This window comes from Somniosus microcephalus, chromosome 11 (assembly GCF_052327205.1).
Source record: "Somniosus microcephalus isolate GS21.2 chromosome 11, FLI_Smic_1.0, whole genome shotgun sequence".
Classification (NCBI taxonomy): domain Eukaryota; kingdom Metazoa; phylum Chordata; class Chondrichthyes; order Squaliformes; family Somniosidae; genus Somniosus; species Somniosus microcephalus.
The window spans coordinates 125874440-125895946 of record NC_140997.1 but is presented as its reverse complement, the minus strand read 5'-3'; the positions used below and the strand labels follow the sequence as shown (position 1 = coordinate 125895946).

At 49.5% G+C, this 21507-nt stretch overlaps 2 protein-coding genes across 6 annotated transcripts in view; one reads left to right on the top strand and one right to left on the bottom strand.

Moving 5' to 3' along the window:
* gmppb (GDP-mannose pyrophosphorylase B) overlaps positions 1-3726 on the top strand; it is a 34746-nt gene extending 31020 nt beyond the window's left edge. For all 4 annotated transcript variants that reach the window (XM_086001229.1, XM_086001226.1, XM_086001227.1 and 1 more), the window contains one exon: positions 1923-3726. In XM_086001229.1, the coding sequence (XP_085857355.1) occupies positions 1923-2054 (132 nt within the window). In that variant the 3' untranslated portion in view covers positions 2055-3726. The remainder of the gene's footprint in view (positions 1-1922) is intronic.
* Positions 3727-4113: 387 nt separating this feature from the next.
* Positions 4114-21507, bottom strand: part of rnf123 (ring finger protein 123) — a 693175-nt gene continuing 675781 nt past the window's right edge. For both annotated transcript variants that reach the window (XM_086001224.1, XM_086001225.1), the window contains exons 37-38: positions 11493-11578; positions 4114-6955 (exon numbers count right to left, since the gene is read on the bottom strand). In XM_086001224.1, coding sequence (XP_085857350.1) covers positions 6856-6955; positions 11493-11578 — 186 coding nt within the window. In that variant the 3' untranslated portion in view covers positions 4114-6855. The remainder of the gene's footprint in view (positions 6956-11492; positions 11579-21507) is intronic.

Here is a 21507-nt window from a genome sequence, read left to right as displayed (position 1 = left end):
GATCGAGGTGGGTGGGACCGATCGGGGGGGCAGTGGAGATCGAGGTGGGTGGGACCGATCGGGGGGGCAGTGGAGATCGAGGTGGGTGGGACCGATCCGGGGGGCAGTGGAGATCGAGGTGGGTGGGACCGATCGGGGGGGCAGTGGAGATCGAGGTGGGTGGGACTGATCCGGGGGGGCAGTGGAGACCGAGGTGGGTGGGACCGATCGGGGGGGGGGCAGTGGAGACCAAGGTGGGTGGGACCGATCGGGGGGGGGCAGTGGAGATCGAGGTGGGTGGGACCGATCGGGGGGGCAGTGGAGATCGAGGTGGGTGGGACCGATCGGGGAGGGGCAGTGGAGATCGAGGTGGGTGGGACCGATCGGGGGGTAGTGGAGATCGAGGTGGGTGGGACCGATCGGGGGGGCAGTGGAGATCGAGGTGGGTGGGACCGATCCGGGGGGCAGTGGAGTTCGAGGTGGGTGGGACCGATCGGGGGGGCAGTGGAGATCGAGGTGGGTGGGACCGATCGGGGGGGCAGTGGAGATCGAGGTGGGTGGGACCGATCGGGGGGGGGCAGTGGAGATCGAGGTGGGTGGGACCGATCGGGGGGTAGTGGAGATCGAGGTGGGTGGGACCGATCGGGGGGGCAGTGGAGATCGAGGTGGGTGGGACCGATCGGGGGGTAGTGGAGATCGAGGTGGGTGGGACCGATCGGGGGGGGGGGGCAGTGGAGATCGAGGTGGGTGGGACCGATCGGGGGGGGGGGCAGTGGAGATCGAGGTGGGTGGGACCGATCGGGGGGGCAGTGGAGATCGAGGTGGGTGGGACCGATCGGGGGGGCAGTGGAGATCGAGGTGGGTGGGACCGATCGGGGGGGCAGTGGAGATCGAGGTGGGTGGGACCGATCGGGGGGGCAGTGGAGATCGAGGTGGGTGGGACCGATGGGGGGGGCAGTGGAGATCGAGGTGGGTGGGACCGATCGGGGGGGCAGTGGAGATCGAGGTGGGTGGGACCGATCGGGGGGGGGCAGTGGAGATCGAGGTGGGTGGGACCGATCGGGGGGCAGTGGAGATCGAGGTGGGTGGGACCGATCGGGGGGGGGGGGCAGTGGAGATCGAGGTGGGTGGGACCGATTGGGGGGGCAGTGGAGATCGAGGTGGGTGGGACCGATCGGGGGGCAGTGGAGATCGAGGTGGGTGGGACCGATCGGGGGGGGCAGTGGAGATCACGGTGGGTGGGACCGATCGGGGGGGCAGTGGAGATCACGGTGGGTGGGACCGATCGGGGGGGCAGTGGAGATCACGGTGGGTGGGACCGATCGGGGGGGCAGTGGAGATCACGGTGGGTGGGACCGATCGGGGGGCAGTGGAGATCGAGGTGGGTGGGACCGATCGGGGGGCAGTGGAGATCGAGGTGGGTGGGACCGATCCGGGGGGCAGTGGAGATCGAGGTGGGTGGGACCGATCCGGGGGGCAGTGGAGTTCGAGGTGGGTGGGACCGATCGGGGGGGCAGTGGAGATCGAGGTGGGTGGGACCGATCGGGGGGGCAGTGGAGATCGAGGTGGGTGGGACCGATCGGGGGGGCAGTGGAGATCGAGGTGGGTGGGACCGATCGGGGGGGGGCAGTGGAGATCGAGGTGGGTGGGACCGATCGGGGGGTAGTGGAGATCACGGTGGGTGGGACGGGTTTAATACATGATCCACTTGAACATGGATGTAAAGGTTTGTTCACTGAGGTTTTATTCACTTGGCTGCAGTGTAGCTGATTGGTGAACTCATGTCCTGCTCTGCTGGGCTGCCTGAATTTTGTCCTTGTACTCTGACACCTGTGCCTCGATCCTGCTCTTGCCTCAGTAAGGGTGTTGCTTTGCTCTAATACAAGTCGTGAGGTACGGGATTGCCACTGGTGGTATCTGGGCTGATTAGTCTTTGTTTCCAGGTGCGGATGGAGAATGTTGCAGTCCTGGGAGAGGATGTGATTGTGAAAGATGAGCTGTACCTGAACGGGGCCAATGTCCTACCTCACAAGTCCATCGCTGACTCTGTGCCTGAACCCAAGATCATCATGTAGGTCACAGCAGCTGCTTGAGATGGACACAGGCCCCTAAGTCCGAGCTAAAGGGCTGAACTATGCCAATCGCCAGTGGATAGAACGGAGCTGCTAATCAAGCAATGAATGAGGGTTTGGGTATTTGATAATTCCCCTCCTGAGCCTGAATTCGCACTGTGACAAATCACTACTGAGATACTCTTCTTGTAGTCCTCCTCCCCATCCGTGTGTGTGAGGGGAGTTCAGCTTGAAATGGCTGCAGTTCAATTCCCACAAGTACTTGCTGTTTTTAATTATTGATGGCTCTGTGAGGGGAGGTAGGTCTTCTGATGCAAGATTGGATCCAGTGCCTTGGCAAATCTTATCCTAGTTCAAGGATGGCTTTTAAAAGATTACTTGGGGAAACTCTCAGCACTGAGGTCGATGTACTTGTTATTTTCTGGGTGTGAATCGATCTCGCCCACAGTTTCAGGCCCCTCATGACCATAAAATAGGACCTGTGGTCAATGTCTGGTTGAGTTATCCCCGAGAGTCCCCCTCCTTCGCTCTCTGTTCCAGATGATGAAATGTCATGTTCTTCAAAAAAATGACCATTTTTAAATACTTTCTTTTCTGCCTTGAAATCTGTGGCCTGCAGAGATTATGGAATCATGAGAGCAGAGATGGCAGCATGTGTCACACCCACCCAGTTACCAGCTTGCCCTTGCTGCACTGACACTGGGCTCAATCCAATCCCTAATCTAAAATTCAGCATTTTAACTGCAGCTCTACAAGGCTATATGGGGGAGGTGGGGGGCTGGTTTCTGAGATTAAATGTAGGGTTCCAGCTAGACTGGGTGCTGAGACTGCTGCTCCTCTGCTCCATGTGCTACAGTGTTGTCCTTTCCAGTGCATGGGCCACGAGTATGATTTAAAATAGAAGCAGATACCCATTCAATGGCAAATTAATGACCAATGGTGGGAGTGGCTGATCAATTCCTTCTGGGTTTCCGACTTGTGATTTTTTTTATTAACTTGCATACTGGTTTTCTATAAACTCTTAACTTTTATTTGGCTTTGGAGAATTGCCTGTAGGTGGAAGGTATCATTTAGTTCAAGGTTACTTTCTCGGAGCAGATGTAACATTGGCTGTTGAAAGTGCCTGTAAAGTGTAAGTGAGTGAAGCCTCCTGTTGTATTTTAACCTGATATATCCTGAGAGAATTTAATGCAATGCAAATATAGCCTAACAATCATACAGGTTTCAGCACATTTGCTGTAGTCTCTATCTGTGCTAAACACAGCTAGACCCATCTAACCTAATGGTGTTCATTTTATTTACAAAGAATTTCTCTCCCCCAGGTGATCCGTGATTCAGCTTTCACGCTGCAGTGGATTGTAGACCTGCCCCAGTTCTTTTGTAAAACTGGTTATTAATACCTTTGAATAGAGATAGGAAGAATACCCCATCCATTATTGTAACTGCAAATGCTGTTTAGATTATGCTTCTTTGAAGTTCTGGTGTGTGAATGGAGGGTAATTGGGAGTTATATGAATGTTCAAGGGGTGTTGCAGCTGGTAGAATGTTGGCAATATCTTGATGGCTGAAGTAATGACATCATGTCACTGATTCTTGGCTGCACTGAATCATTTAAAAAAAAAAAAAAATCTATTTTACGGGTTTTGAATGAAAAGTAAAAGAATTACAAGTCCGATTATTGTATTTGTCACATTTTATGCTTGGTTATTCTGAAAATTACGCAGAGTATCTAAACTTAGAGTGTAACTAAGGTAAACCAAGGTTATTCCTTCAGTGTGTCAGAAACCATTGACTAGAGCTCAGCTTAGTGCTCACTTCTGAGTCTAAAGGTTGTGAGTTTGAGCACATAATCTAGGCTGACCTCCAGTACTACAGCAACACAAAATACCACGTCATTAAATGGACAGGTTGCATTAGCTGTACCAGGATGTCCCTAGCGCTTGACTGCTCCAACGAAGTCTGATTTTGATGTGCCGCTGTTGGGAATTTGAGGATGATGTTGCCGATCGGTACACCAGGTCTGGCCTGGAGCGTGCTATACAAACTGAAACAGCCACAAGACTGATGGATAAATCATTTTAATGCTCAGGTCTGCAGGTAAACTCACACACAAGAACTGTTCATCAAATTCAACACAAGCAGCAGCTTCACACACTCTCCACATCCCCCAAGAAAAGGGAATCCCAGTAATAGTATTAAAAGCAGGATTCATCAGGCTCTCACACTGCATGCACCTTCAATAAGGTGGAAGGAAGGGCTCTCCAGTGCTGGCCCTCCCTCACCTGTAACAATGGGGTCCTAGCGCTCTACCCACTTAATCACATTTCAAACAACTGTTGGTGGAATTCTCTTTTTGTAAAAATAAACCTGAAGCCACCCCATTAAGGGATTCCCAACAGGATCAGCAGTTCTCAGAATATGCTGACATGCTTTATACTGGGACCACACAGCTAGTCACAATATTCATTCTTTTCTTTCACAATGTAAAACCTCAAATATTTTATCATGTGCCTTGTGAGTTGATAATGTAGTCAGACTGAATATCGCACCTCAACACCTACAGGTAACTCTCAGCTCTACTGCATTTTTCAACTTAATGCCTTCACCTGTACACAGCGGTTATAACTGGTGCTGGAGTCAGAGGACAATGAATGGCACTGCCCTCTCAACATGTCATACACTGTCACTAAGTTTTAACTTTAAATCAAACCCAGTAGCACTGGGCTGGGCCACACCATTTGACACACCATCACTGATGGCACATACGCACGTCTGCTGCACGGTGAGGTGGTTTTTGGTAAAATGCTGCTGTTCGAGAGCTCAGTGCTGACTTGTCTCACTCAATTGTGCACATTTTTTCCCCATGATTTTTTTTTTTTAACTTTTAGAACTTGCTGCTTTAAGCTGGCCAAGTGCTGTTGTGGGCTGGCTGAGTGCTGGTGAGTTTGTGTGTTTATCTCCACAGTTCCTGGTGTGAACAGGGTCTGGTACTGTTGGATTTGATTAATGAAGAGGGAGAGATCATTAAGATTTAGAGAGGCCAGGCGTCAAGCAGTCTCTAGCCATCCTGGAAACTCTCATGTACATATTGTGTATGTACCTCTAATCTCAGTCACAGAACCTAGTGATGAGAGTTTGGCATCAGTTGAAGCTGCATAAATCCCATGGGGCAGTTACACAGTTCCTGCCTGCTGCTGTCGAAGAGCTCAGTGCTGACTTGTCTCACTCAATTGTTCACATTTTTTCCCCATGATTTTTTTTTAACTTTTAGAACTTGCTGCTTTAAGCTGGCCAAGTTTGACCCACTAACTACTGATTCACCAACTGGGGGCCTGGACAAGGCGGAGCCTCCAGGATTTTCAATATCTTTGTGCAAGATGCACTCGTCGTCGATCAGATTGAGGACAGACCCAGAATCCTTAGGACAGAGATGTCATGGCAACTCCAAGAGGCATCTGAGTAACTGTGATGGGACTAACCTCTTCACTGCTGTTAATGATTCTCTAGTAGGATTTGTGTTGTTCTGCTGTTGTAAACAGTTGTGTCAAAAATGTGACCAACACAGCCATCGCCTGAGTAAACCAGTTTTTGAAAGTAATGTAGGAACATGTGGACACAGGGGACCGAGTGTCAGTCCTAATTCAAGATTTTGATGGGTTAGGTAAACATCTCACAATTCAAACTGAAGGGCATAGCGTAATGGATGAGAAAAATACCAAAGTATGTAAATCCGAGGGACACGAGGTCAGATAGTGGGGCATGGGAATTGGATCTGAGACATGGGGAAGTCGGGCACTCGTGATGTCATGGGGGCACAGGCGAAGCGTGATGATATCCTGGGAAAGGTTTGCTGACACTGAGCCTGACCATTCACATATCACTGTGAGGCAACTCAGTGATGCCACTAAACTGCACAGTCTTGCAGTAGCACTGGCCTGGGCCAGGTAGGTGCTGGATATCAAGCACACTGAATTTAAAGGGCAAACTCCAGCCCAATTCAATGGGACCCAGGCTCCAGTAAGGCAATCGGTCAGGCAGGAAGTGCAGAACGACACTGTTTCCATGTAAGATTCTCCAGAGATACTGCTCAGGACACTTCGCAGAGCTCTCTGGTTTGAAGGAAATGCTCCCATGGTTTTCTGACTGGGGCTGGGTTATAAAATCGAATCCAGGAAGGGTACTGAACAATCCAGCTGACCAACAAATAGCTGAGTCCTGTCAGTGATGAAAAGTTCCTGACAAAAACCTTAATGCTTGGTGAAAGGAATCGAGGCAGCTCTTAAAGGGAGTCACCTGTACCTGGGAGCCTGAAACAATCTGCTGTAGACACAGATTACAGGACAATTAACTGGTTGTTCCAAACCTTTGCCTGACTCTTATTGACACCAAACAATCCAGGGAGAGAGACACAAATATTTGTTTCCTTTCCCATTTCTTTCAAATGATTTTAAACGTCACTTAACGACAGTTTTTGTCTCACGAGCTGGTACAGGGTAGGCATTAGGACCTAGGTGCCAGTCATAGCTAAGACACAAGACTAGTGTGTCAGTGTTTGATAGGTCCAAGTGAAACCCAATCTGTTAATTGCCGTTCAGACCACGTTAGCCTCAGTTACTAGCGATATTTGAAATTAAATAGCACAGTCTAACAAGCGTATCACCAAGGATGGTTCCCTTTTGTAAACATCGGATATCGATTATTCCAATCCCTGCAAGATGCACAGTCCCTAATGTCCTGAAGCAGCACCTCTTTACCCTCAGTGTTGGAAAGCAGGTAAAAAGCAGGGTCAGCAGATCAGTGGCGACTAGGAGGAGGATGGTTTTGTGTAATCGTCTACTGCTGTGATTGTGGCCTTGCAGAAGAAACAATCTTTGTTGTTCATCAGATGCTGGTTGATGCAGGCCCTGAAAGGACAACAGCAACAGTTAAAACTAATCTCAGCTGCTTCCTGTGTCTCCATTCCTTCTCACCATGCACTGTAACACCCAAGCAAACCTTCAGAAGAGCTGGCTCATCACTGCTTCCCAATACCATGAAATATTCTGCACACACGAACCTTGCTTACAGCTTTCCACATTGTGCATGAACCTCTTTCTCCTCTGTGCCACCTCATTTTATGCTACACAACTGAAGGACAAGAGATTTCACTTACTGAGTTTATTCGGCACTCAAAAGTGAGGGGAACAAAACATATAGGACGCAGGGGCGGGAAGGGTGTGGCAGATGCAGAGTAAATCCCCTTTTTTATGGCTGGCCCTTTAACAACATGAACTCAAAATATACAATTTTCAGCCAAAGAGAAGCAGGCAGGAGTGGGTGGGGTTCAGGGTGTGTTAGAGAGAGGGCCTGGAACCTCGCCCACTGCCTAGCAAGGTGGCTGAGGGATCAGTTCATGGGGCTGGTGCTGGTAATGGTCTGGGAACAGAAACTCCCAAGTTTGCAGAGGATACCAAACTGGGAAGGACTGCAAACAGGGAACAGACTAATCCAATACAGAAGGACATGGATAAATTGGGGAGTTGGGCTGATTAGTTACAGACGTCATTTAATGTGGATGAATGCAAAATCATGAGTGGGAAAGGATCATAACAACGTGCCTTTACATAGCGCCTTTAACGTAGTAAAATATCCCAAAGGCACTTCACAGGAGCAAAATCGGACAAAAAATTGGCACCGAGCCATATAAGGAGTTATTAGGGCCGAGGTCCAAAAGCTTGATCAAAGAGGGAGGAAAGAGAGGTAGTGAGGCGGAGAGGTTTAGGGAGGGAAATCTGCAGCTTAGGGCTTAGATGGCTGAAGGCACGGCCACCAATGGTGGGGTGAAGGAAATCGGGGATGGACAAAAGCCCAGAATTGGAGGAACGCAGAGCTGTAGGGCTGGAGGAGGTTACAGACATGGGAGGGTCAAAGCAATATAAGTGAAATGGATTATTATACTGAACATGACACAGGAGGGGGATGTGGGGTACTGCTGGATGCATCACTGAAGGAATTAACACGTGACAGCAGTGAAGAAAACAAAGAGGATCTCTGACTGTACAGCCAGAGGAATAGGGCACAGATCTCAGCAAGTGATTGTGAGCACTGGTCTGGCCCCAGCTCTGGGTAGTAGCGGGTCCAGTTCTGGTCCTTGTATTATGAGAAAGAATTCCAGGCATTGGAGAAGGGGTAGTGAAGGGCAACTCAACTGAGATCTGTGATCAGGCACCTGAGATATGAGGAGTGGCTGCAGCAGCTGGGAATGTTTGCACTGGAGAGAAGACTCGGGGTGCCCTAACTGAAATGTCAGAGGTCTTAAATTGAACGCAAAATATTGGAATCTTTATTCAAAGATGTAATAGAAAAACATCCAGAAACCAAAAATATAATAAAGAGTAGTCAGCACTGATTTCAAAAGGGAAGGTCATGGTTGATCAACCTTATTGAATCCTTTGAAGTAGTAACAGGACATTCCCCAGAATGATACTGGGGCTAAAAGGGTTAAATTATGACAACCAGTTGCATAGACTAGGTTTGTGTTGCACTGAGTATAGAAGATTAAGGGCTGATCTAATTGATGTGTTTTAAGATGGTTGAAGGATTTGTAGGGTAGTTAGAGGGAAACTATTTCCTCTGGTGGTGGGGGGGGAGTCCAGAAAAATTAGAGCTGGGCCGTTCAGGGGTGATGTCAGGAAGCACTTCTTCACACAAAGGGTAGTGGAAATCTGGAACGCCCTCCCTCAAAAAGCTGTTGAGGCTGGGGGCCAATGGAAAATTTCAAAACTGAGATTGACAGACTTTTGTTAGGTAAGGGTATTAAAGGTTACTGAACCAAGGCGGGCAGATGGAGTTAAGATACAGATCAGCCATGATCTAATTGAATGGCGGAACAGGCTCGAGGAGCTGAATAACCTTATCCTGTTCCTATGTTCTTAGAAACAGACAAGGGTAATGCAGTGGATGTAATATACATGGACTTTCAAAAGGTCTTTGATAAGGTACCGCATAATAGACTCATGACGAAGGTCCGAGCATGTGGACTTGGGGACAAGTAGCAGAATGGATTGCAAGCTGGCTACAAAACAGATAACAGAGAGTAGGGGTAAAGGTAGTTACTCAGATTGGCAAATGGTGGGAAGTGGTGTTGTACAGCGATCGATGCTGGGACCAGTGTTCTTCACCATTTACATAGAATCATAACAGCACAGTAGGGGGCCATTCGGCCCATCGAGTGCTCTTCAAGAGCACTTCAGCTCGTCCCACTCCCCCGCTCTTTCCCTGTAGCCCTGCAATTTTTTTTCCTTCAGGTACTTATCCAACTCCCTTTTGAAAGCCATGATTGAGTCTGCCTCCACCACCCTTTCAGGCAGTGCATTCCAGATCATAACCACTCGCTGCGTAAAAAAGTTTTTCTTCATGTCGCCTTTGGTTCTTCTGCCAAACACCATGAATATTTGTCCTCTGGTTCTCGACCCTTCCGCCAATGGGAACAGTTTCTCTCTACTCTGTCCAGACCCCTCATGATTTTGAACACCTCTATCAAATCTCCTCTCAATCTTCTCTGCTCTATGGGGAACAACCCCAGCTTCTCCAGTCTATCAACGTAACTGAAGTCCCTCATCCCTGGAACCATTCTTGTAAATCTTCTCTGCACTCTCTCTAAAGCCTTCACATCCTTCCTAAAGTGCGGTGACCAGAATTGGACACAATACTCCAGCTGTGGCCGAACCAGTGTTTTATAAAGGTTCATCATAACTTCCTTGCTTTTGTACTCTATAAAAAATGATTTGGACTTGGGAAACGGAAGTATAATTTCAAAATTTGTGGATGACGCCAAATTAGTCTAGTTAATAGTGAGGAGGACTGCGACAAAATACCAGCCGACATTAATAAACTTCCAGAAAGGTAATTGGAAAATTAATTTCAATATAGATTAAGTGTGAGGTATTACATTTTGGTAAGAAAAATAAGGAGGTCACATATTACTTAGAAAATGAGAGTCTAAATGGGGTAGAGGAGCAAAGGGATCTCATGGTACAGATACATAAATCATTAAAAGTAGCAATGCAGGTTAACACAGCCATAAAATGTGCAAACAAAGCATTGGGGTTCATTTCTAAAGGAATATAATGCAAAAGCAGAGAAGTTATATTAAACTTATATAGAAACTTGGCTAGACTACTCTAAGAGTACTGTGCACAGTTCTGGTCTCCATATTATAAAAGGCTTTAGAAGCACTGGAGAAAGTGCAAATAAACATTCACAAGGATGATACCAGAACGGAGAGGTTATACCTATCAGGAAAGGATGAACAGGCTGGAGCTCTTTCCTGTAGAAAAGAAAAGACTGAGAGGTGATGTAATAGAGGTCTTTAAACATTATGAAGGGGTTCGATAAGTTTCCATTTGTGGGATAGTCCAAAATTAAGGGCCATAAATATAAGATAGTCGCTAATAAATCCAATAGGGAATTCAGGAGAAACTTCTTTACCCAGAGTGTGGTTAGAATGTGGAACTCACTACCACAGGGAGTAGTTGAGGTAAATAGCATCGATGCATTTAAGGAGAAGATAGATAAACACATGAGGGAGAAATAAATAAAAGGATATGTCGATGGTGTGAAATGAAACTTAACTGGACCAGCCATATAAATACTGTGGCAACAAGAGCAGGTCAGAGGCTGGGTATTCTGTGACGAGTGTCTCACCTGCTGACTCCCCAAAGCCTTTCCACCATCTACAAGGCATAAGTCAGGAGTGTGATGGAATACTCTCCACTTGCCTGGATGAGTGCAGCTCCAACAACACTCGAGAAGCTCAAAACCATCCAGGACAAAGCAGCCCGCTTGATTAGCACCCCATCCACCACCTTAAACATTCGCTCCCTCCACCACCGGCGTACTGTGGCTGCAGTGTGCACCATCTACAGGATCCACTGCAGCAACTCGCCAAGGTTTCTTCGGCAGCACCTCCCAAACCCGCGACCTCTTCCACCTAGAAGGACAAGGGCAGAAGGTGCATGGAAACACCACCACCTCCAAGTTCCCCTCCAAGTCACACGCTATCCTGACTTGGAAATATATCGCCGTTCCTTCATCATCGCTGGGTCAAAATCCTGGAACTCCCTCCCTAACAGCACTGTGGGAGTACCTTCACCACACGGACTGCAGCGATTCAAGAAGGCGGCTCACCACCAGCTTCTCAAGGGCAACTAGGGATGGGCAATAAATGCTGGCCTTGCCAGCGATGCCCACATCCTGTGAACGAATAAAAAAAATGAAGAACTGTGGGAGGAGGTGCATGCAGAGCATAAACACCAGCATGGACTTGTTGAGCCGAATGGACTGTTTCTGTGCTGTAAAATTCTTTGTAAAGAACATAGTCAAGATAAACGTCAGTATCTGAACATTGTCACAGTTTGTACAAGAGGACTTAGCCTCAGGTTTAGCTCAGGCTGGGCTTACTTGCAGGATTTGTGTGAACACGGCCTGAAGAGAGCAGAGATTGGGTGCGCGTAACAGATAGGGCACAGGTCTTCCTCACTGGTGGGCTGCAACAAAACAAAAAGATTACAAACGTCAGACAGCCAGCAGGCATGGTCAATGCTCCCATCCCAGCCTTTTGTATTCACGCTAACGCTTCACTCAAAATACAGCAGTCCTCAACAAATCCTTTCAGGACTCTCGCGTTTCCCTCGGAGAAATCGGTCAGGATTAGTAAACCTCAATCTTACTCTTGTGTATAACATTGGGTGCTAACAACAAACTGTAATTCAAAGCAACTGACTGGATGTGAAACGCTTTGGGAAATCTTGAGGGCGTGATTAACTGTATAGATGCAAGTTCTCTCTTTTAAGATCATGTTTCTGGAGAACGAACCTCCGCCCATCACCAATGTTCACTCTAAATTTTATTTTTGCGTGGTACTTTTAAATTTGCCTCGCGGCAGCGCACACACGGTACCTTCCTGATTGCCGCGTGGTACCTTAGAGGGAACATTGCCCATCACTTTCCCACTCTTTCATCCTGTGTGAGGAGTTGGGCTCTGCTGTTTCTATAGAAACCCAGGGAGGAAGGAAACCCAGGTCCCTGCATTACCCCAAGAGCTGGCCTTACTTAACCTGACAGAAGAACCAAGGACCCACAGTTGTGTGGGCCCACAGCTGCCCTAATATTGCATCAGACCTATACTACAGTTGCCGACTCGTATAGCCATCTACATCCCGAAAGTAAACTTGCCAGGATTCACTGAGGCTGATGGCTACAAAATCTGGGCTTCCTAGCCACCGGCCTTAGCAATCTGACCAAGTTTACAGCCAACTCCGCGAGACCCACATACTGCAGCTAAAGCCACTAAATATGCCTGGAAGCTTACACCTGACACTATGTGGTGTGGCAGACAGAGGGACAACCACGTGTTGTCGAGTCAGCTGCATTGCTGTACCAGGAAAGCACATTTACCCGTTATAGAGCACTGCGGTCAGATGCTGTTCGTCAGGAGAGGGTCACAATACCACACAGCGCACCGTGTGTACAGACCTACAGAGAAACCACACTGCTGACTGCATAACCAGAGTTGTCACACTACTCACAATCTGCTCCCCTTTATTCAGCGGGAGGGTAAGGACTACTCACAATCTGCTCCCCTTTAGTCAGCAGGGTAAGGGTCACTCTGTCTAACTGTACAGAATTCCTGTTTATTCAGCAGCTGTGTTTATTTGCACCACAAGTAGGTTGGACCAGATTTCTGATGGGTGTGTCTTGTCCTCCAAGGGAACCAAACAGTTTGTCTGGAATGTGTAATTTGATCCTGCCTGCTGGAGAGTAATCCAAGGTCTCTGCAATGTGTAATTTGCTCCAGAGCTCATAGTACTAACACTACTGGTTTCAGAGAACAGAGAGGGCTCACTCTCCTGAATTAGGAGCACTCACAACACTCACACTGCGGAGTTCAGATAGGAAGGGGTGAGGCCATGGCGGGATTTCAATACAAGGATGAGAATTTTAAAATCAAGGTGTTGGTGAACCAGGAGCCAATGTAGGTCAGCGAGCACGGGGTGAGGGGTGAATAGAACTTGCTACGTGTCAGGATACGGGCAGCAGAGTTTTGGATGCGCTCAAGTTCAAGAGGGTGGAAGATGGGATGCCGGCCAGGAGAACATTGGAATAGTCGAGTCCAGCAAATAAACACAAATATAATGTTACGCATGTTGTAGGACCAACACAGAATACGCTCTCATTAAAAAAAAATCATTCATTCATTCTTAGGAGGCAAGCAAGGGCAAGCCCATCCCTAGTTGCCGTTGAGAGAGTAGTAGTGAGCTACCTTCTCGAACTGCTACGGTTTTGGGGGCGGGTGAGGGGGAAAGGAGAGGAAGAACGCGGTGCAGGTATAAAGGAGGTGGGGGTGGAAGAATGTGATCCAGGTCTAACGGGTGGGGGGGAAGAGAATGTATCGCATCTTCCCATCTGGATCACGTTCTTGCTATCATTTAAGGCTAGGCGCATGCACGGCAGCAACATCGGATGCGCATGCGTGGGTCCGGTGGGGGGCGGGGCGGGACGGGAGGGGTTGGCACGGCTCCGCCCCCATACAGGTGCACATGTACGGAACAACTGAAACTTGTGTGTGTCGGCAATCACTCCCTTATTCAGCAGGTTTAGAGTTAGAGTTACTCACTTTGTAAATGTACAGGGTTTCTGTGTCTTTAGCAGGGTATGGGTCACTCACTGTGTAAGTGTACAGAGTTCCTGTTTATTCAGCAGGGTAAGGGTCACTCACTGTGTAAGTGTACAGAGTTCCTGTTTATTCAGTAGGGTAAGGGTCACTCACTGTAAGTGTACAGAGTTCCTGTTTATTCAGCAGGGTAAGGGTCACTCACTAAGTGTACAGAGTTCCTGTTTATTCAGCAGGGTAAGGGTCACTCACTGTGTAAGTGTACAGAGTTCCTGTTTATTCAGCAGGGTAAGGGTCACTCACTGTGTAAGTGTACAGAGTTCCTGTTTATTCAGTAGGGTAAGGGTCACTCACTGTGTAAGTGTACAGAGTTCCTGTTTATTCAGCAGGGTAAGGGTCACTCACTGTGTAAGTGTACAGAGTTCCTGTTTATTCAGCAGGGTAAGGGTCACTCACTGTGTAAGTGTACAGAGTTCCTGTTTATTCAGCAGGGTAAGGGTCACTCACTGTGTAAGTGTACAGAGTTCCTGTTTATTCAGCAGGGTAAGGGTCACTCACTGTAACTTTAGAGTTCCTGTTTATTTGTCAGGGTAAGTTATTTTTAAATCATTTGTGCCTATTCATTCATCCTTTAATGATTCTATTTCAAATTATTCATACTCCTCTGATGCCATCTGTAAAACAATAGCAGAACTACTATTGATTTTGATATTTCTGACTGCACCAAATGAAACATTTATTTGAAAGTACTTTTTACTTTTCAAGGTCTCAGTAACATGGGCCGTGGGCCATGAGCTCCTCCGTTGAATGCCAAACAGTGGGTAATGGATGTGTGCTGCAGCTGGGGGACACTGCAGAGAGAATGGTGTGAAACTTAGATTTATTTGTCTGCTTTTTGGCCAGATTTTATTTTTCATTATACTAAAGCACCTTGCATCTTATAGGAAAATAAATTCAAACAAAAAGATTCCTCCTTTACAGTTCATCTAACGTGCTAACCAGCCCATTCCACACGGTCCATCATATGTACTGACCAGCCCATTCCACACATCCATCGTATGTACTGACCAGCCCATTGTACACAGTCCATCGTATGTACTGTCCAGCCCATTGTACACAGTCCATCGTATGTACTGACCAGCCCATGGGACACAGTGCATCGTATTCACTGACCAGCCCATTGTACACAGTCCATCGTATGTACTGACCAGCCCATTCCACACATCCATCGTATGTACTGACCAGCCCAGTGTACACAGTCCATCGTGTGTACTGACCAGCCCATTGTACACAGTCCATCGTGTGTACTGACCAGCCCATTGTACACAGTGCATTGTGTGTACTGACCAGCCCATTGTACACAGTCCATCGTGTGTACTGACCAGCCCATTGTACACAGTGCATCATATTCACTGACCAGCCCATTGTACACAGTCCATCGTGTGTACTGACCAGCCCATTGTACACAGTGCATCATATTCACTGACCAGCCCATTATACACAGTTCATGGTATGTACTGACCAGCCCATTGTACAGAGACTAGCCTGTTTTGCAGTCCATTGTATGGACTGACCTACTCAACCCAGGCCACTCGCCTGCTCTACACCACTCAGCCCGTTCCCTGTATGCTACCCTGGAATGTTTTCTGCTGAACCAACTGCGATGTGCTCTCCAACCCTCTGTTCCCATCCACACCTGGGCCGTTTACTAGATATGATGGGTATTCCATTTAGATAAATGAAACACAATGACTGCCTCCACATATATCAGTACATCGAGCAGAAGCAAAAATTTAACATGAAACTGCAACAAATTATACGATGGATTCTTTATATAAATGGCTCTACAGAGGTTGTACTCTAACTGCCCTCATTTGTCTCCTCTAAATTGAATAAAACTAATTTCTGGGAATGCTACAATCACCAGAAATGTTTTGCTTCAAGCCCTTTGTTCTGCTCGATAATGTAGGAAATGAACTGCGACATAGTCCCCTCGGGTTGGGGTTCTGTGGCTAGAAATTAACCATTGATTGTTCACGGACAAAGATATCAAACAGAACAATAAAACAATCTGCACATATTCACCCCTAATTATTTGTATTTTGTTTATACTCTGTCAATTATCAAATAATTTTTTCGTGTTTTAAAATCTGACTTGCGACCCTCAGTTTCCTCTTACACCTAGGGGGAGTCTCCTGTTTAAGATGAAAAAATTACATTTCTCCGTACAACCTGTGTAGTTTTTACATTATGTAATTATCCTACTGGTTACGTGTAACAACAGAAGTGGAAAATAATAGGCTGTTAGAAGTGAGAAATACAGCGACTTAAACATGTAGCCAATAAGGAACATGAAACTATGGGGGAGAAATTCAGTAGCGCCCCGTTTGGGGCGCTAACGTTTGAAAGCTGGGAAACTTAGCGCCAGGCACTAATGATTCCCAGCTTTTTCAAAATTCGGTGTTTGCACTCCAGGAAGGAAGTGGAGCGCGAAATCAAGCGCTCGACTTCCTTCCTGGAGCGCTAAAGGACGCAGGTGGGGCAGTGGTTGTGCAGTGCTGCACAATGTCCCGTGCAGTGCTGCCACGATCCGAGGCTTCTTTCCTCCCTTAAAGGGACAGACCATCACTGCAGGCTCTGCATTGGGACCAGTTAGCTGGTCCCCGACGGCGGCCGCGATCCGGCCCGATCAGCCCCATGCACTCTAGCAGAGGTGCTGGGCTGATCGATTGCGACCCAGGAGCAATCGAAAAAAATTACTTGAAGTGTTGTTAAAATTTTTCTCCTACCCGCGCCAACCTCCCCTTTTATTTGCGCCTCCGAAGTGCCCGGCCTCCTGAACAATGCTTCCTGCAGCTGTCGCCCGGCAATACTGCAGTGGGCGGAACCAAAGTTCGCGTCCAGGATGATGCGCGCGGCAATGACGTCACGATTTCCGGGCGCAGGAGATTGTGGTGCAAAGTGTTACCGCTGCCGCAAACCTCTCCGCCAAGTTAGCCAGTCGGTAGGTTATTAGCGTCCTGTTATCACCTCCCGGAGGCGCTAACCAACCGAATTTCTCCCCCTATGACTCACAACAGAAATACCAGACGCAAGAAAAGTTCTTAGCGAAGGAGAGCTCCTTCCTGCGTGTCTGAGGTGGGTATATGTGTTTAAAAGACACGACTATACATACAATAAACAGAATATGATGGGTCACGAGCAGGCAATGGTATGATGGAGCAGTGTTTAGCAGGCAATGGTAAGATGGGGCAGTGTTTACTAGAAAATGGTGCGATGGGGCAGTGTTTAGCAGGGAATGGTGCGATGGGGCAGTGTTTAGCAGAGAATGGTGCGATGGGGCAGTGTTTAGCAGAGAATGGTGCGATGGGGCAGTGTTTAGTAGGGAATGGTGCGATGGGGCAGTGTTTAGCGGGGAATGGTGCGATGGGGCAGTGTTTAGCAGGGAATGGTGCGATGGGGCAGTGTTTACTAGAGAATGGTGCGATGGGGCAGTGTTTAGCGGGGAATGGTGCGATGGGGCAGTGTTTAGTGGGGAATGGTGCGATGGGGCAGTGTTTAGCGGGGAATGGTGCGATGGGGCAGTGTTTAGCTGGGAATGGTGCGAAGGGGCAGTGTTTAGCTGGGAATGGAGCGATGGGGCAGTGTTTAGCAGGGAATGGTGTGATGGGGCAGTGTTTAGCGGGGAATGGCGCGATGGGGCAGTGTTTAGTAGGGAATGGTGCGATGGGGCAGTGTTTAGCGGGGAATGGTGCGATGGGGCAGTGTTTAGCTGGGAATGGTGCGATGGGGCAGTGTTTAGCAGGGAATGGTGCGATGGGGCAGTGTTTAGCAAGGAATGATGTGATGGGGCAGTGTTTAGCAGGGAATGGTGCGATGGGGCAGTGTTTACTAGAGAATGGTGCGATGGGACAGTGTTTACGAGAGAATGGTGCGATGGGGCAGCGTTTAGTAGAGGATGGTGCGATGGGGTAGTGTTTAGTAGAGGATGGTGCGATGGGGCAGTGTTTAGTAGAGGATGGTGCGATGGGGCAGTGTTTAGTAGAGGATGGTGCGATGGGACAGTGTTTACGAGAGAATGGTGCGATGGGGCAGCGTTTAGTAGAGGATGGTGCGATGGGGCAGTGTTTAGCAGAGGATGGTGCGATGGGGCAGTGTTTAGTAGAGGATGGTGCGATGGGGCAGTGTTTAGTAGAGGATGGTGCGATGGGGCAGTGTTTAGCAGGGAATAGTGCGATGAGGCAGTGTTTAGCGGGGAATGGTGCGATGGGGCAGTGTTTAGTAGAGGATGGTGCGATGAGGCAGTGTTTAGCAGGGAATGGTGCGATGGGGCAGTGTTTAGCAGGGAATGGTGCAATGGGGCAGTGTTTAGCTGGGAATGGTGCGATGGGGCAGTGTTTAGCAGGGAATAGTGCGATGAGGCAGTGTTTAGCGGGGAATGGTGCGATGGGGCAGTGTTTAGCAGGGAATGGTGCAATGGGGCAGTGTTTAGCTGGGAATGGTGCGATGGGGCAGTGTTTAGCAGGGAATGGTGCGATGGGGCAGTGTTTAGCAGGGAATAGTGCGATGAGGCAGTGTTTAGCGGGGGAATGGTGCGATGGGGCAGTGTTTAGTAGAGGATGGTGCGATGGGGCAGTGTTTAGCGGGGAATGGTGCGATGGGGCAGTGTTTAGCTGGGAATGGTGCGATGGGGCAGCGTTTAGCAGGGAATGTTGCGATGGGGCAATGTTCAGCTGGGAATGGTGCGATGGGGCAGTGTTTAGCAGGGAATGGTGCGATGGGGCAGTGTTTAGCAGGGAATGGTGCAATGGGGCAGTGTTTAGCTGGGAATGGTGCGATGGGGCACTGTTTAGCAGGGAATGGTGCGATGGGGCAGTGTTTAGCGGGGAATGGTGCGATGGGGCAGTGTTTAGTAGGGAATGGTGCGATGGGGCAGTGTTTAGCGGGGAATGGTGCGATGGGGCAGTGTTTAGCAGGGAATGGTGCGATGGGGCAGTGTTTACTAGAGAATGGTGCGATGGGGCAGTGTTTAGCAGGAAATGGTGCGATGGGGCAGTGTTTAGCGGGGAATGGTGCGATGGGGCAGCGTTTAGCGGGGAATGGTGCAATGGGGCAGTGTTTAGTAGGGAATGGTGCGATGGGGCAGTGTTTAGCTGGGAATGGTGCGATGGCGCAGTGTTTAGCGGGGAATGGTGCGATGGGGCAGTGTTTAGCAGGGAATGATGCGATGGGGCAGTGTTTAGCGGGGAATGGTGCGATGGGAAACTGTCTAGCTGGGAATGGTGCGATGGGGCAGTGTTTAACTGGGAATGGTGCGATGGGGCAGTGTTTAGCAGGGAATGGTGCGATGGGGCAGTGTTTAGCAGGGAATGGTGCGATGGGGCAGTGTTTAGCAGGGAATGGTGCGATGGGGCAGTGTTTAGTAGGGAATGGTGCGATGGGGTAGTGTTTAGCTGGGAATGGTGCGATGGCGCAGTGTTTTGCAGGGAATGGTGCGATGGGGCAGTGTTTAGCTGGGAATGGTGCGATGGGGCAGTGTTTAGCAGGGAATGGTGCGATGGGGCAGGGTTTACGAGAGAATGGTGCGATGGGGCAGTGTTTAGTAGGGAATGGTGCGATGGGGCAGTGTTTAGCTGGGAATGGTGCGATGGGGCAGTGTTTAACTGGGAATGGTGCGATGGGGCAGTGTTTAGCAGGGAATGGTGCGATGGGGCAGTGTTTAGCAGGAAATGATGCGATGGGGCAGTGTTTAGCAGGGAATGGTGCGATGGGACAGTGTTTAGCTGGGAATGGTGCGATGGGAAACTGTCTAGCTGGGAATGGTGCGATGGGGCAGTGTTTAACTGGGAATGGTGCGATGGGGCAGTGTTTAGCGGGGAATGGTGCGATGGGGCAGTGTTTAGTAGGGAATGGTGCGATGGGGCAGTGTTTAGCGGGGAATGGTGCGATGGGGCAGTGTTTAGCGGGGAATGGTGCGATGGGGCAGTGTTTAGCAGGGAATGGTGCGATGGGGCAGTGTTTAGCAGGGAACAGTGCGATGGGGCAGTGTTTAGCGGGGAATGGTGCGATGGGGCAGTGTTTAGCTGGGAATGGTGCGATGGGGCAGTGTTTAGCGGGAAATGGTGCGATGGGGCAGTGTTTAGCAGGGAATGGTGCGATGGGGCAGTGTTTAGCGGGGAATAGTGCGATGGGGCAGTGTTTAGCGGGGAATGGTGCGATGGGGCAGTGTTTAGCGGGGAATGGTGCGATGGGGCAGTGTTTAGCTGGGAATGGTGCGATGGGGCAGAGTTTAGCGGGGAATGGTGCGATGGGGCAGGGTTTAGCGGGGAATAGTGCGATGGGGCAGTGTTTAGCGGGGAATAGTGCGATGGGGCAGTGTTTAGCGGGGAATGGTGCGATGGGGCAGTGTTTAGCGGGGAATGGTGCGATGGGGCAGTGTTTAGCGGGGAATGGTGCGATGGGGCAGTGTTTAGCGGGGAATGGTGCGATGGGGCAGTGTTTCGCGGGGAATGGTGCGATGGGGTAGTGTTTAGCGGGGAATGGTGCGATGGGGCAGTGTTTAGCGGGGAATGGTGCGATGGGGCAGTGTTTAGCGGGGAATGGTGCGATGGGACAGTGTTTAGCGGGGAATGGTGCGATGGGGCAGTGTTTAGCGGGGAATGGTGCGATGGGGCAGTGTTTAGCGGGGAATGGTGCGATGGGGCAGTGTTTAGCGGGGAATGGTGCGATGGGGCAGTGGTTAGCGGGGAATGGTGCGATGGGGCAGTGTTCAGCTGCGAATGGTGCGATGGGGCAGTGTTTAGCGGGGAATGGTGCGATGGGGCAGTGTTTAGCGGGGAATGGTGCGATGGGGCAGTGTTTAGCGGGGAATGGTGCGATGGGGCAGTGTTTAGCAGGGAATGGTGCGATGAGGCAGTGTTTAGTAGGGAATGGTGCGATGGGGCAGTGTTTAGCTGGGAATGGTGCGATGGGGCAATGTTTAGCTGGGAATGGTGCGATGGGACAGTGTTTAGCTGGGAATGGTGCGATGGGGCAGTGTTCAGTAGAGAATAGTGCGATGGGGCAGTGTTTAGCAGGGAATGGTGCGATGGGGCAGTGTTTAGCAGGGAATGCTGCGATGGGACAGTGTTTAGCAGGGAATGCTGCGATGGGACAGTGTTTAGCAGGGAATGCTGCGATGGGACGGTGTTTAGCAGGGAATGCTGCGATGGGACAGTGTTTAGCAGGGAATGCTGGGATGGGACAGTGTTTAGCAGGGAATAGTGCGATGGGTCAGTGTTTAGCAGGGAATGCTGCGATGGGACAGTGTTTAGCAGGGAATAGTGCGATGGGACACTGTTTAGCAGGGAATGGTGCGATGGGACAGTGTTTAGTAGAGAATGGTGCGATGGGACAGTAATTAGCTGCGAATGGTGCGATGGGACAGTGTTTAGCAGGGAATGCTGCGATGGGACAGTGTTTAGCAGGGAATGCTGCGATGGGACAGTGTTTAGCAGGGAATGCTGCGATGGGACAGTGTTTAGCAGGGAATAGTGCAATGGGGCAGTGTTTAGCTGGGAATGGTGCGATGGGGCAGTGTTTAGCTGGAAATGGTGAGATGGTGCAATGTTTAGTCGGGAATGGTGCGATGGGGCACTGTTTAGCGGGGAATGGTGTGATGGGGCAGTGTTAAGCAGGGAATGGTGCGATGGGACAGTGTTTAGCGGGGAATGGTGCGATGGGGCAGTGTTTAGCGGGGAATGGTGCGATGGGGCAGTGTTTAGCGGGGAATGGTGCGATGGGGCAGTGTTTAGCGGGGAATGG